This window comes from Rutidosis leptorrhynchoides, chromosome 4, assembly GCF_046630445.1.
Source record: "Rutidosis leptorrhynchoides isolate AG116_Rl617_1_P2 chromosome 4, CSIRO_AGI_Rlap_v1, whole genome shotgun sequence".
In the NCBI taxonomy this organism is placed as follows: domain Eukaryota; kingdom Viridiplantae; phylum Streptophyta; class Magnoliopsida; order Asterales; family Asteraceae; genus Rutidosis; species Rutidosis leptorrhynchoides.
The window spans coordinates 443,669,567-443,686,356 of NC_092336.1; the positions used below are offsets into that span (position 1 = coordinate 443,669,567).

The window sequence follows — 16,790 nt, forward strand, 5'->3', positions numbered from 1 at the left end:
ACGACTCTAGTATTATATTTAAACCTCTAAAATGTCAAGAAAATATTTTTTGATGATTCGGTCCTTTCCAGGGTATTCTGGTAATTTAGCCAATCAAGATCGTGCCATTACCACTCCCTTCTTAAGAACATTAACTATGTTCATTCTGAAATTCTATCTGCGAATTCTGGACCGTTACAAGAGATGCCTAACCGCAAAAAGAAGAAACGAAGGGACAAAGCTCCGAAATAGAAATTAGAGTATAAATCGCAACAACTATGAGGGAATATTAACTGTGGATAACAATGATGATAGGAAACAGAAATATGGACATTGAAGTATAAGGGAAGATATAAAGCCCAATGACAACACCGAAGTTACAAACTGTGGATATCAGTGCGTATATCAATATAAAGACACGGGAGGATTATAAATACAATAACCCCTAGAGCATAGTAGAAATAAACAGATTCTTCCAGTGGGAGTTGGAAAAGAAGAACGATCATTGCGATAGTCAGAATAAGAACAAGGATTAGAACTGGATTAAGCATTATCATAATCTTTTAGATATATGAACTGAGAAAGAAGGTATAGAAGTGGTGGAAATTAATAGAACGGAAAAGGTAAATTTATAATGGAAATACCAGACAGAGTAATCGAGGCAGATCACCGTATTAAATTATAGAGATCTTAATTTCCTTATTCGCCGAAGAATCAAATCTTTTAGATTTCGAAGATTTTCTTTAAATCCCTTAAATTCCGGAATTCAACCAAGACGACGTCAAAAGTTAAGACGAAGCTGCATTTACTCATTTCACTCTTTTGTGATAACTTCATTCATACGCTTTGAATAATCGAATTGTTTTATCCATATTACTCAATAATGATAAAACTCTATCCATCGACTCATATTCGTCATGAAAACATTTCTATTGTTAGCCATGACCACCACACTCAAATTTCGGGACTAAATTTCTTTAACGGGTAGGTACTGTGACGACCCGGGAATTTTCGACCAAATTTAAACTTAATCTTTATATGTTTCCAAGACGATAAGTAAAGTCTGTTAATTTGAGTCTCAAATTTTTTTTTTTGGAACTGTTTCATATATTCAATTGACCTTCGACCGCTCTCGACGATTCACGAACAATTAATTGTAAATAGGTATGTGTGTATGTATATATATAAATAATAATGCGAAATATAATTTAAAGTATTATATGTTGTTGTTATTAAAAATTAATAAAATAAAAATAGGGTATTATAATAATTATTATTTAAAATATATCTTTATATATAAATAAAGTATGTTGAAAATAAATATTTAATGATTGTAATACTTGTTTGATGTCCCGATTGATATTAAACAAGTTTAATTCAAACTTATATGATTTTAAAATAAACGGTGATCCGAAAATGAGTTATATAAGTTATAGTGATATTAAAAGTATATTTAGGATCTAATTATTTAATTTTAACACTTTTTATATTTTACTCATAAATGAGAGAGACAGTTGATGTACTTTTTATTTATTAAATTAATGACCGAATGTTATACCAAAATAAATAAATATAGTTAATTTAAAAATATTAGATTTTTCTGAACACTTTTATTCGCCACTGAGTGGACAACGGAGTACGAAATAATAGTCCGTAAAAATTGTTGGTAACTATAAAACAAGTGTATGTCCGATAAGCACTTTAATTACCACGTTTTGATTCTTATTTAATTATTATAGTATTATTTTACTTTATGAATTTGAAAACATGTACCACTTGTCTCCTTTACTTTTTCATCCGTGAATGGAATCATTATTATGATGGTCACTGTTTTTGGTTCATATTCAATCCAAATTCTCTATATACATATGAAATTAATCATATAGATAGAGACATTAGATTTATATATATGCATATAATACGAAACCATTATATATATACATATACTTACACTACATGCTTGAGAACAATAAAAACCCACTTCATCTTCTGTTTTCCATTTCTATTTCTCCAACCATCATGTTAATAATTGATCATCATTTGCAATCGATGAACTATAGTTTCTTGTGTTCGGTACAATCCTCGCAACACACAAATACGCTAACCCAAACATAACATCATCATCTATCACCCACCATCTTCGGTCCTTAGTTCCACCCAGTTAACCATCATCACCCGAAACCATTCACCCACATCAAACCATTTTCGTGACCTTTTCTTGCTCACCTCTACGACATCACCAAAACCGCCACCAAACACCATTCTCACTATCATTTATCTATTCTTTATATATATACATAACATATACACCGGCATGTTAATATATATCACAAAAAAAAAATTAATAAAAATAAATAAACAAATTTGATCGTGAACCACCTCAGCTGCAGTTGTATTGCTACTGCTACCATTCCATTATCATTCCCGTTCAAACGAGGATCAACTTCAACCCTTATCAAACACCCACTACTGTTCATCGTCATCTTTATAAACCATCGCCATCATAACATAACCTTCTACTGCTATACTACTGCTATATGCCTCGTTTAATTCCTGTGTACAACCGCATCAACACCATCCTGTCAAAACAGCAGCATAATACAGTGATGATGAACAGTAAATTATTAGTGCTGCAACGATGCTACTTCTTGAACTATTATTTGCCATCTACTTTGTTCGATCAATACCATGAATCAAAACCCTTTCGATTAGTTTGTTACGGCTGCAATTTTAAACGATATTCCATGAGTTTTATTTGGGCTTTAAAATGTAAGCAGGCCTTAATTAAACTAAATATTACTAATTGGTTTTGTGTAAACTTGGGCTTATAAAACTACTGTTGGGCCGAAGGATTTGGGTCAGTTTATAGAGGGAATAAACGAGTTATATATAATTAAGTGGTGGATTAAGGAGATAAAGAGACACAGAAGGTTGGTTTGGTAGTTTGATGGGTGAATGAGAGGTCATGGGTTCGAGCCCGGGCAGTGGCATCTATTTTTTAAGCCTATTCTTGTGAGGTAGTAATTTTATTATTATTATTATTATTATTATTATTATTATTATTATTATTATTATTATTATTATTATTATTATTATTATTAACCTATGTATCATTAAATAAATATTAGAGTTATTAATAGTATTGTAACATGTGTATTATTATAAAGATAACCATTATTATTATTATAACATTTTTAATGTAATTATTATTATAAATTTTGCCATTCAAGTATTAGTATCACTTTTAGTACTACTATTATTATTATTAATAACATAAGTATTATCATTATTATTATTAACATAACCATTAGTATTATCATTATTAAATTTACTATCATCATCCTTACAAAAATTATTATTTTGTTATCATCAAAACAATCAATATTATCATAAATAGATACTTTTATATCAAAATACATTAAGCTATACTTTTCTTATTAAAAAGATATTAGTTAAACTATATTATGTAATATATATAAATATATATATACTAAACCTTATTATACAGTTTTTATTATTAATGATAAGTAATAGCTATATAAAACATATAAACTAAGTATATTAAATTTATCTAAATAACATATAGTATAATTTGTATATTATTAATAACAATATATATATAATTATTCAATTACGATTATATATTTTATTATATATATGAATAATATAGGTTCGTGAATCCAAGGCCAACCCTGCATTGTTCAGTTTTGTCATATGTATTTTTACTACAAAATACAGTATGGTGAGTTTCATTTGCTCCCTTTTTAAATGCTTTTGCAATATATATTTTTGGGACTGAGAATACATGCGCTGCTTTTATAAATATTTTACGAAATAGACACAAGTAATCGAAACTACATTGTATGGTTGAATGATCGAATCGAATATGCCCCTATATAGTCTGGTAATCTAAGAATTAGGGAACAGACACCCTAATTGACGCGAATTCTAAAGATAGATCTATCGGGCCCATCAAGCCCCATCCAAAGTACCGGATACTTTAGCACTTCGAAATTTATATCATGTCCGAAGGAGGATCCCGGAATGATGGGGATATTCTTATATGCATATTGTTAATGTCGGTTACCAGGTGTTCAATCCATATGAATGATATTTTGTCTCTATGCATGAGACGTATGTTTATGAGAAATGGAAATATGAAATCGTGTGGTCTATTAAAATTATGAAATGATTATTTATGATAAACTAATGAACTCACCAACCTTTTGATTAACACTTTAAGGCATGTTTATTCTCAGGTATGAAAGAAGTCTTCCGCTGTGCAATTGCTCATTTTAAAGATATTACTTGGAGTCATTCATGACATATTTCAAAAAGATGTTGCATTCGAGTCGTTGAGTTCATCAAGATTATTATTAAGTCAATTATAGTTAGATATATTATAAAATGGTATGCACGCCGTCAACTTTCGATGTAATGAAAGATTGTCTTTTCAAAAACGAATGCAATGTTTGTAAAATGTATTATATAGAGGTCAAGTACCTCGTGATGTAACCAACTGTTGTGAATCATTTATAATCGATGTGGACTTCGTCCGAATAGATTAGGACGGGTCTTGACATCTATCGCCTAAAGAAAAGGCAAAACTAGTTGAATTTGTGAATATTACACAGGAATCCGACCAATGGCTTAAAGCAAAAGTCACAGATATGCAAGTTGATTATGGTCCAAGAGAAATTGACAATGAAGTTAATCACAATTTCGACACCATAGCTACCTAAGTGTGGGGAGATTCAGATCTTCTAAAAAGAAGATGCTGTCTAGAGTTAGTTGTTCTGTTCTCGTGTAGTTCCGAGAATGGAATCCGATTGGTCTTTTCCACTAGCAGACACTAAAGAACTAGTTTTCTTCCCCCATTCTAAATTTTTATTTTTATAGGTTTTGTATGAAATTAATATGCATTTTTAAATTTAAGTTTTGTGTGAATTTAAAAACAAAAATTACTTTATTTCATTAAGTTTAAAAAATGATTTCTAAAATTCATCGTAAGTTGAAGACTAGGTCATGGAATCGAAATTGCTTTACCCGAGGGCGGGGCGAAAAATTTTGTTATCATTATTTTTAATTTTATTGATCTAAAGTATACCAAAAAAAATTAAAAAAACCCAAAAATCTTTGCTTTTAAAACAATCGCTTTAAAAACGACAAATTTTAAATTTTGTCGAGGGACGGACTAGATAAACATACCGAAACTACCTAAAGTAAAAGGAAACAAAATTTTAAAAAATTATTCATTTAATTTGTTTTAATAAATAAAGGTTTATATATATATATATATATATATATATATATATATATATATATATATATATATATATATATATATGTTTGTAGTTTATCTTATGTATAAAACAGGGTAAAACAGCGCATTTTCAAATACCGACATTAAAGTTCAGCAAAAGCTACTAATTTTGACGACAAGACGCAAAATATCAAATGTGATATAAAATAATATGTTTGCAAACTCGGTATTTTTAATCACTTTTCTACACTAATCACCCTCATGAATTTATAATTATAGTCTGATTTCATGCAAATGAGGGCATTGCATGATCTCAAGTGTGGGGAAGGGTTATAAATTCTCTCGGGTTTACACTTAGTTTATTTGCCAAATTTTGTGAAAATTTGAAAAATTTTCAATAAAATGAATTCAAAATAATGTTTATACATATTTATGAACGATAAAACTAGGTTAGTACCGAAATTATTGTTACCTCGAAAAGGACATAAATTGAGAAACAACCCAAAATGCTTGAATTCATTTAAAATGGAATAGAGGAGAATAAAAAGGCAAAGAAAGAAAGAAATAAAAGCTAAGTGTGGGAAGAATTTACCAAGTTCTTTAAAACATATGTCACATAATTTGTACAAGATTATTGCAGGTACTTTTGCTTTGGATTAAACTAATCAGTTTTACCCGATTTATTGTAGTACATTTGAAAGAATAGATGGATCCACACGATGAATCAATTCCATCATTAAAAGGAAGTAAAGTCTTCCGAAAAAGACACGCGCTTATTGATTTAGGTCAGGAAGTTGTCGTCCAGACCAGCTGTAGGTTGACGAAAAATCTAGAAAAGTCATCTTGAAAATCAGCAGGAAATCCACGGACCTCAGCATCAAACAGGGTCGCCATGTGGTCAGACTTATCCTAACCATGAGAGGGTCTGTCTCGTACAATGGGGGGCACCGTGCAAATTAGCTTATAAGACTAATGAATCAGATCCCAGAAAGGATAATCTCCTTAAAAGATCAAAAATCAGCTTTTAAGCCTGATATTACTCAATCCTTGAGATTGACCTTAAAGATTGAGAATTCAAACTCATGGAATTCGATGATATCTAAACTCGAGCTTGAACGAGAAAATATTTTGATCAAAATTACAAACTGATTTGTTTTCTGAAAACCCATTTTTAATGCGTTCATTACCATTGAACGTAAAATTTTAAGAATTTACCGAAATTCATTAGGTCACCTGAACCAAATTGGGTGTCAACCGTAAGAACGGTGGTTGCATAGCATGGTCGAAGACAGGACCTTGTGCCAGACTGAAAAAAATTATAGGGTGATCTTTACTATTGCTCCTACAAAGGATAGTAATTGCATTCGACACGATATAGACCATAATCAAAAGCATGGCATTAGACATTGCCTTAACAGTTACTTGTTCAACGCTTTTCTTTACAACCGGACGGTAGTTTACCGAAAGGTAATATACGGAGCAAGTAAACTGGACGTGTTATTTTCCTAATACAAGGTTAGCAAGTGGGTGACACAAAATCGCAAGTTTTAAGCTAAAGTTTTCAAATCTGAAACCCACAAAACCCACAAAAACATTTTGCGAACACCGGTGAAGGGTTATTCGGGAAAACTTATCTAGGGTAAAAGCTAGATTGAATTTTCAAAAGATCAAATGTTTTCATAAAGATCCAATTTTCTAACAGATCTAAATTTTTATAGTCATGTGGGACTATAAACCACATCGTTACCATCATTGTTCATACCGCCGTATTGAAATCACTGATGTACAAAGTGTGAAGAATAAAGAAGTGACTCTAGTAAAATTTTATTCAAGATATATATTGCTTGAGGACAAGCAACGCTCAAGTGTGGGAATATTTGATAATGCTAAAAATAAACATATATTTCATAGCATTATCCTTCAAGAAAGACAAGCTTTTAGTTGCAGTTGTTCTATTTACAAGTTATATTCGTTTAATTAATAAAAGGTGAAGACAAAAGACAGATTCGACGATTTGAAGACGCAAACGACCAAAAAGCTAAAAAGTACAAAGTACAATCCAAGTGGTTCAAATTATTGATGAGAAACGTCTAAAAATGGCAAGAGTACAAGCCAAAAAAAGCAAAGTACAAGATATTAGATTATACGAAAAGGCGTTCGAAAATCCGGAACCGAGACATGAACCAACTATCAGCGTGCGACGCAACGGACCAAAAATTACAAGTCAACTATGCACAAGAATATAATATAATATATAATTAATTATATATATAATTATATATTATATTTTTAAGCAGCCCACGTTTAATTCACTATGGTGAGCTGGATTCCAAAGCTCCGCACTCGCGGAGCTATGAAGCACAAAAACTTCGCACTCGCGGAGTACAACAGTTCAAAGTGGGCCTATAAAAGGCCCCGCATTCTGATCGATTTCACTCACCCCTTTTCTTTCTTTCTATATACATATATATATATATATATATATATATATATATATATATATATATATATATATATATATATATATATATATAATTTTAAGTTTAATTTTAATTTAAGTTTAATAATAATAAGGTTATGTTGGCGAATGTTTTAAGTTTGTAAGTCAAAATTCTGTCCGTGTAACGCTACGCTATTAATACTCATTGTAAGTTATGTTCAACCTTTTTAAATTAATGTCTCGCAGCTAAATTATTATTATGCTTATTTAAGCCGAAGTAATCGTGATGTTGGATTAAATATTAAGACAGGGTAATTGGGCTTTGTACCATAATTGGGGTTTGGACAAAAGATCGACACTTGTGGAAATTGGACTATGGGCTATTAATGGGCTTTATATTTGTTTAAATGAATGATAGTTCGTTAATTTAATATAGAGATTTCAATTTGAGGTAATTATAAATAACCACATACACTCGATCGGACACGATGGGCGGGATATTTATAAATACTAATAATCGTTCATTTAACCGGACACGGGGATGGATTAATAGTCAATGGACTCATTAAAACAGGGTGGATTACATACAAGGACACTTGGTGTAATTGTTAATAAAGTATTAAAACCTTGGATTGCACGCAGTCGATAACCTGGTGTAATCATTAACAATGTATTAAGACCTTATTACAGTTTAAGTCCCCAATTAGTTGGAATATTTGACTTCGGGTATAAGGATAATTTGACGAGGACACTCGCACTTTATATTTATGACTGATGGACTGTTATGGACAAAAACCAGATGGACATATCGAATAATTCAGGACAAAGGACAATTAACCCATGGTAATAAATTAAAATTAATACGTCAAACATCATGATTACGGAAGTTTAAATAAGCATAATTCCTTTATTTTATATCTCATCGTACTTTTAATTATCGCAATTTTATTTATCGTCATTTTATTTATCGCACTTTCAATTATCGCATTTTTATTTATCGTCATTTACTTTACGCTTTAAATTAAGTCATTTGTATATTTAATATTTTACATTAGGTTTTAATTGTGACTTAATTTTTAAAATCGACAAACCGGTCATTAAACGGTAAAGCCCCCCCTTTATAATAATAATAATACTACTTATATATATATATATATATATATATATATATATATATATATATATATATATATATATATATATATATATATATATATATTACACAAATATAGTTTAAAATATATATAGCGTTAAACTCAGCTAGCTCCCTGTGGAACGAACCGGACTTACTAAAAACTACACTACTCTACGATTAGGTACACTGCCTATAAGTGTTGTAGCAAGGTTTAGGTATATCCCATCTATATAAATAAATAAAACTTGTATCATATTACGCCGTATTTCATATTAAAAATAATACTATTTCGTACTACACCTCGCACACATCAGCAAGTTCCACGATCCTTGAACAAAAAGGCCGACGCACTCAGCAAACTCGCATCAAGCGTTTTCAGCCACTTCGTCAAGGACGTTTAGATGGAGGTCCTTAGTCAAAAATCCACTGACGTGGTACAGGTATCGACTCGCTTCGATAACAAACACGCTATACGCATAATCTATTTATAACATAACGTACACATGCCCTGATTTTCTTGCAAAATAATCACAGGAAGCAGCCACTGTAGAAGAGGTCGAGACGTGGATGAGTCCTATCGTTACGTACCCCAATAACGGAACGTTGCCGGTCGACGGGGCAACGGCACGTAAGAATCGTATGAAAGCACCTATGTACATGTTAAGGGATGGAGTTCTGTTCAAGAAATCCTTCACGGCACCACTTTTAAGGTGTGTCGGCCCAGTCGAGGTGGAAACAATCGTAATGGAGGTGCATGAAGGGACTTGTGGCATGCATTCAGGATTTAGGACCGTTGTGGGGAAGATAATGCGGCTAGGGTATTTTTGGCCGTCCATGTACCGTGACACGAAAGAGATCATCAAAGCTTGTGCTTCATGCCAACGTCACGCCCCGAAAATTCACATGTCGGCGCATGAGCTAATTCACGTGACATCTGCTTGGCCCTTTTACAAATGGGCAATTGATTTGGTAGGCCCCTTCCCGGATGGAAAACACTTGGTCGTTGCAATTGACTTTTTCACCAAATGGGTTGAAGCCAAACCTTTAAAGAGCACAACGGGTAAACAGATTGTGAATTTTGTTTGGGAGAAAATCGTGTGCCATTTCGGAATACCACACGAAATTGTAAGTGATAACAGCAAACAGTTTGCTCACGATCCATTTCGTTCATGGTGTGACGGGTTGAATATCAAACAGACTTTCAGTTCTGTTGCCCATCCGCAGGCAAATGGGCAAGTCAAAGTCACCAACAAGGATATCGTTGCCGGGATAAGGGCAAGGTTGGACACAGACATGAAAGGTTGAGCAGATGAGCTTCCACAAGTATTATGGGCGTTCCGAACCACGTCAAAAGGAAGTAATCGAGAAACGCCATTCAGCCTTGTATATGGTACCGAGGCGGTATAACCCGCTGAAATTGCTATCCCAACTCAACGGGTAGTGCAATTCAATGATGAGTCCAACATCATTAGCTTGAAGGAAAATTTGGACTTGTTGGAGGAAAGGCGTGACGCCGCCGCTATCAGGGAAGCGTCAAACAAACAAAAAATTGCCAAGTATTACAATCAACGTGTGAAGGAGCGTGCTTTCCGCCCCGGTGATTTTGTGTGGCATAATAACAACGCCATCCGGGTCGAGAATACTGTAAAATTGGGACCTAATTGGGAAAGCCCGTATGTGATTGCAGATGCACTTGGCAACAGAGCGTATAACTTAAAGACGCATGACGGCAAATTTGTGCCGCGTATCTGGTACGCAACCAATTTAAAGAAGTTTTATGTTTAAATATTTCGAATCATTTCGTTGTTGATATTTTTTCTTTTTCATTCTACCAAGTTTGTGATTGATCACCACAAATGTAAGCGCATCACGCATTAGACTTCTTTGTTTTCAGTTTTGAATTAAATGCATTTTTTAATCTTCATTACTAATGTATTGTGTAACTATTATGGCTGCGCTTCGACGTTATCAATGTAAGTCCACTCACAAGTTACTTATGCCATGAACAAAGACAACATCTAATCTTTGGACGGCATTGACAACGCTAGGCGTATTGGAAACCCTTTCGAAGCTTAGTCACTCAACTAATTGCACTCAAGTCAATTTTGGCTTGATCATCATACTTTTAGATATTTGTATACTATATCTAAAAGCGAAATCTATTTCTGTTGGCGGTCGTTTAACCCTCATTAAATCCATCCTAAGTAGTAATCCTCTCTACTATTTTTCCTTATTCCACGTACCTACCTCGATTCTTAAATCACTCGAATCTAAAAGACGAAAATTTTTCTGAGGCGGGTCTAACACATATAACAATATTAATTGGATTAAATGGGACCAAATTTTACTTCCATATGAGAAAGGCGGTTTAAACGTTGGTTCTCTTTTTAGTAAAAATATATCACTACTATGTAAATGGTGGTGGCGTTTCAAAAACGAAAAGAATGCTCTTTGGGTTCAAATCATCACAAGTATTTATGGGGCGGGGGCGGGTTCGCTACTAACATTTCTTGTAGAAACATTTCAGGTAGAACCGTTTGGAAAGAAATTATTAAAGCAGGTACAATTGCGGATGATACTGGAGCTTCGTTTTCTACTTCCATTTCCAAACAACTTGAAAATGGTGAATCTATAAAATTTTGGAAAGACAATTGGTGTGGCTCCGAAAGTTTTTGCACTTTATTCCATAGGCTATACATGCTTGATTCTAATAAAGATGCTTATGTCGCAGACCGAATTTCTCACATTGGCACATCATCTTGTGGTAATTGGTCGTGGATCCGTCCTCCTAGCGGAAGGGCACTAAACGAGCTCAACGAAATTAACAATATTGTGTTTTCCATCAAACTATCCGAGAAACCCGACAGTTGGAAATATGCTCTCGACCCATCCGGCGTCTACACTACTAGATCGTTAGCTCAAATAATTAACAACCTAAAACTCGGAAACCACACACTAAACTTTTCGATCTCACGCAACAAATACATCCCTCAAAAGGTTAACATTTTTGCTTGGAGAGCTGCCCAAAACAAAATACCGGTAAGGGTAGAATTAGACAAAAGAGGCATTGATCTCGATACCATCCTTTGTCTACTTTGTAACACGGACACGAAACAATTGATCACGCTATGGTACTTTGTCCAAAAATAGCACAAATTTGGTCGCTTATACTAATTTGGTGGAACCAATCTACCTCCTTGATCTCAAATATCGAAGATGCCATAATCAATCAACAATCTTTTACTAGTTCCAATATTGGCGCCTCCTTGTGGTAAGCTACCAAACGGACCGTGTGCTACACACTTTGGAAATTCAATCATAATATCCGAAATTCAATCTCAAAGCTTTAGTTGGATATCCAAACGTTTGAGTAGAAAGAAGCAAATAGAATGGCATCAATGGTTAATCAATCCATCTTCTTATGTTGCGGATTACCATAATCGTGTAGGTGTCGGTTAATTACCAAATGTTGTTTGAGGATGCCGTTCAATTCCTTTTTATTTCTAGCGAGGGTTGATTAATCGGGGCGTTTGACCGGGTAGCTTTGTTGTCGCTCTGATCGTCACTGTTATCCCCTTTCCCTCGGCTTGTTCTTTCAAGTTCGTTTATTCCTCGTTACAAATGGTTTGGTCTTTTTCGGTTATCTTCACAATAAACATTACTTCCGTATAATTCGATTATCCATTGTATAGATATATAGGTACATGTAATCTCACATTCCAATATTAATAATATTTTCTTGCTTTTCAAAAAAAAAATACTATATCTAATAAAATGGGTGATATTTTAATACAGTTCTCCAGGTCTAATTTATCATCTTCTATTATACTAACAACTAAAGTAAACACTTACCTTTAATTTACCAACTCATACCAACAAATAACAAACCAAACCAAACTTATACAATTATATATACTATGATTGATATCTGTGCGTATAACTACATGTGTATCTATATAATTTTAACATTTTGGGGTGGCCTCATTTGTCAATGGAGGTTAGCTTAGCTGCTGCTTATTTTTATGCCCATATTTTATTTTGTTTAATCTTAAGTTTATATTATATACACCAAATCATCTTTATAATAATCACTTTCGTTTCATTTTTAACATGTTAAATTAGCACACAAGAAGACGACCGATTGTGCGTGTTAGCGAGTGCACGACAAGGACTGATTTCGAGTTTTAACACGTTATATAACTTTGTTGTCTCATTACAACATTTTTACGAGTATTAGAAGTTTATTTCTTGATGTGTTCATGAAATATGGTTGATTAAGAGCATTGTTAATGGTGATGTAGAGGTGGAGTGGATATGGTGTACTTTTTGAGTATAGTCGGTGACATGGTCATGACATGAGAATAAGAGAGTTGTATTGAGAGCTTTTGTAAGAAGTTTGTATGTGATATAGTAAATTTTGATTGCTATTTAAATGGTAAAATATTAAAAAAGTGGAAAGAGAAATAACATTAATTAATCAGCACTTGTCACCTCATGATCTTTCTCCCACCCTTGTGCGTTTTTGTTTGACAAAAGCCCCACAAAAAATTGGCCATACAGGTGTTTGTGTGGTGATACCTCAAAGTGCTTTGGAAAAAAATCGTCCCATTATCTATGGTCTAGGAAGTATATTTTATTAGAATACTACATAACGGTTAGCTTGCTAGATAAACAACAAATGACAATAATATAAATATCTTATTTATAAATGGATACTACAGTGTTGTTATTACCATATATATATATATATATATATATATATATATATATATATATATATATATATATATATATATATATATATATATAAAAATTGCATGGTATAAACCGACCCTAGCATCTCCATTTTCTTAGGGCGACTAAGGCGTTAGTCGGCCATTCTTTTGATTTCAATCGATCTCATCAATTTAACAGGTGTTTCTTGATTCGCTAGTAATGGGTAAAACATCGGAAGGGGTTAAGAAGACTGCCACGAAACCCCCAACTAGGGTTTTGCGCAGTCGAACGATAGATGGGAAGGAAGATGACTCTGAGGGTGAATCGGATGGAGTTAAAAGTAACAGACGCTACACAAATTCATCTAGTGATTCGCAGGTGCTTGAATCAAGTGGAGATCATCAGGAAGAGGAACAAGTCGAGGTTCATACGGATTCATCAGAGGAGGAAATTGATCCGAGAACCAAATTCAATAATGAATTTCCAGTTTTGGATTCGATAAGAGGGAGTAATGCTCAGAATGTTCTAAAGATTCATGTAATCCCTCATGTGGATGTGGCTGTGAACACGACTAGCTTGCAGGTTCCTGTAAACCCTACTGTAAACCCTCTTGTAGATGTGGCTGTGAACGAGACTAATTTGCAGGCTCCTTTAAATCCTCCTGCGGTGGCTGTAAACACGCCTTGTATGCAGGAGAAGAGTGTTGATGTTTCAAAGCAACTTCCAAGTTATCTCTCTAAATTGAATGGTAAGCATGCTGACCAAAAGGTGAACTTTCGATTTATTGCAAGTGCACGTAATTTAGAAGATGATGTTGATGTTGAAATTCCAATAGAATCGGTTCTTGAGGTGAATGAACGTTACAGTAACACACTCTATGGTTATTTTCTTAGTAAAAGAGTAGCGTATCCGGTTGTAAAGAACTATGTTACTAATGTGTGGCTGAAGTTTGGCCTTGAAAAGGTGATGATGAATGCCAAGGGTTTCTTTTTCTTCAAGTTTGATACAGAAAGTGAAATGAATAATGTTCTCGAAGGAGGTCCATGGATTATTCGAAATATTCCCATCATCTTGAATAAGTGGTCTCCTGAAATTGCATTGACTAAAGAAGAATTACATAGCATCCCAGTTTGGGTCAAATTGCACGATATTCCACTAGCGGGATTTACTGAAGATGGGCTAAGTATTATGGCGTCAAAAGTAGGTATCCCAATCATGCTTGATTTGTATACTAGCACTATGTGCAAGGAATCTTGGGGTCGTCCTAACTTTGCTCGAGCTTTAGTTGAAGTGCCTGCTGAACATGAGATGAAAGAACAACTAAGAGTAGCAATTCCTAGCCCGTCGGGTAAGCCTGAAACTATTAGTACTGTTCGTGTTGAATATGAATGGAAGCCTTCAAGGTGTAACATGTGTGCAATATTCAGTCATAATGACAATCAATGTCCAAAGCAAGTTACGAAAGTGGCCAAGAATAAAAAGATTGACGATGAGGGTTTTGTACTTCCGAAGCAAAATAAGCAAACTAATAAAGATATTGTGAGTAAAAGTGTTTCTTTTGCGGTGGGTAAACCAAATCAAAAACTAGTGTATATGCCTGTTAACCGATCGCAACACACTAAGCATTCAGCTAGTACATCGCAGCATACCCCTAGTGACTCTCGTAATAAGGAAGTGGTGGAAACAAGTAATTCTTTTAGTGCGTTAGGCGTGGATGATGATAATATTGCGGATATCCAAAAGTTCCCGGATAAAGCTTCACAGGATGAGGAAAGTGACGTAGAAGGATCCCAAAAGGATCCTACTGATTTTGGGGATAATTTTGAAGGTGCAAGCACACCTTATAAAAAGTTTCCCAATGAATAGCCTTGCTACATGGAACATTTGGGGGTTGAATCGCATCCCGAAATAGAAAGAGATTCGTGAAGTGGTTACGGGTAATAATTTATGTTTTTGTGCTATTTTGGAATCTCATGTTGATATAAGTAAACTTAGTAATATTGGCGCGTCGGTTTTTCACCAATGGCAATGGACATCTAATAATAATTTATGCCAAGGTGGTACACGTATCATTATGGGTTGGAATCCTCTTGTAGTGAATGTTATTGTGATTGATATGTCGCACCAGGTTGTTCACTGCCTAATCCATTTTGTTCGTGAGGACAAACGCACCTATGTCTCTATTGTCTATGCCAAAAACTATTATATTCATCGTCGAGATTTGTGGGACAATTTATGTAAGCATACTATTTTTGTGGGAAATCACCCTTGGGTGATTATGGGTGACTTTAATGTTTCTCTGAATCTTGATGATTCAACAGTAGGTGGATCTAATGTTATATTGGCTATGCGAGAATTTCGTGAATGTGTTGATCATATGAGGATGATTGATGCTTCTCAGTCAGGTCTCCATTTTACGTGGAATTAAAGACCTAATGCTTCTGATGGTATCCTCAAAAAAATTGATAGGATTATGGCTAATGATATATTTATTAATGAGTTTTCGAATGCTCATGCTATTTTTCTTCCGTATCGGATCTCTGATCATAGTCCGGCGGTTTTGAAGATTCCAACCTCATACAATGCGCATATTAAACCGTTTAATTTTTCTAACTTCATTGTTTATAAAGAGGGTTTTGATGATATTGTGTTGAAAGGATGGCTAAGAGTTCTTATTGGTCACTCTATGTTCCAAGTTGTTAAAAAGCTGCGTGATTTAAAGAAACCTCTTAGGCGATTGATGTGGCAACAAGGTAATGTTCATAACCGTGTTGTGCAGTTACGGCTTGAACTTGATCAAGCTCAAATTCGTCTTGATTCAGATCCTTTTTCTAATGACGCTAGAGAAGAACACTGCCACTTACCTCATGCTTATAACTCTGCGATTATTGATGAGGAACGTTTTTTGCAACAAAAAGCGAAGATTGATTGGTTGCGTCTGGGTGATAATAATACTAGATTCTTTCATAAAGTGGTTAAAGGCAAACAACATAGGAATCATATTCTCACAGTGGAAGACAATATGGGCAACATTGTGGAGGGGCGAGATGTACCAGCATGCTTTGTCTCGCATTATACGAACTTCTTGGGTATTGCCCTGGACTCCACCCCGATCGACATTCCAGGTGATTTATTTACCCGTAAGATTTCTCATGATAAAGCTTCTTATTTGATACGCCTGGTCTTAGCAGCGGAAATTAAATCTGCTATATTTGGTATTGGGAACAATAAGTCGCCTGGTCCAGATGGCTATACCG

General features: G+C 34.1%; 1 protein-coding gene across 1 annotated transcript; it reads left to right on the plus strand.

The window, feature by feature from the left end:
* Positions 1-9,218: 9,218 nt before the first annotated feature.
* LOC139842133 (uncharacterized) lies at positions 9,219-10,602 on the plus strand. Its single transcript, XM_071832309.1, has 3 exons — positions 9,219-9,257; positions 9,352-10,117; positions 10,259-10,602. The coding sequence occupies exons 1-3, from the start codon at positions 9,219-9,221 to the stop codon at positions 10,600-10,602; spliced, it is 1,149 nt and encodes a 382-aa protein (XP_071688410.1).
* Positions 10,603-16,790: the final 6,188 nt, after the last annotated feature.

Coding starts and splice junctions, on each gene's coding strand:
- LOC139842133 (XM_071832309.1), top strand. CDS start 9,219: ATGGAGGTCCTTAGTCAAAAATCCACTGACGTGGTACAG. Junction 9,258..9,351: donor AATCCACTGACGTGGTACAG/GTATCGACTCGC, acceptor AAATAATCACAG/GAAGCAGCCACTGTAGAAGA. Junction 10,118..10,258: donor GTTGGACACAGACATGAAAG/GTTGAGCAGATG, acceptor CTCAACGGGTAG/TGCAATTCAATGATGAGTCC.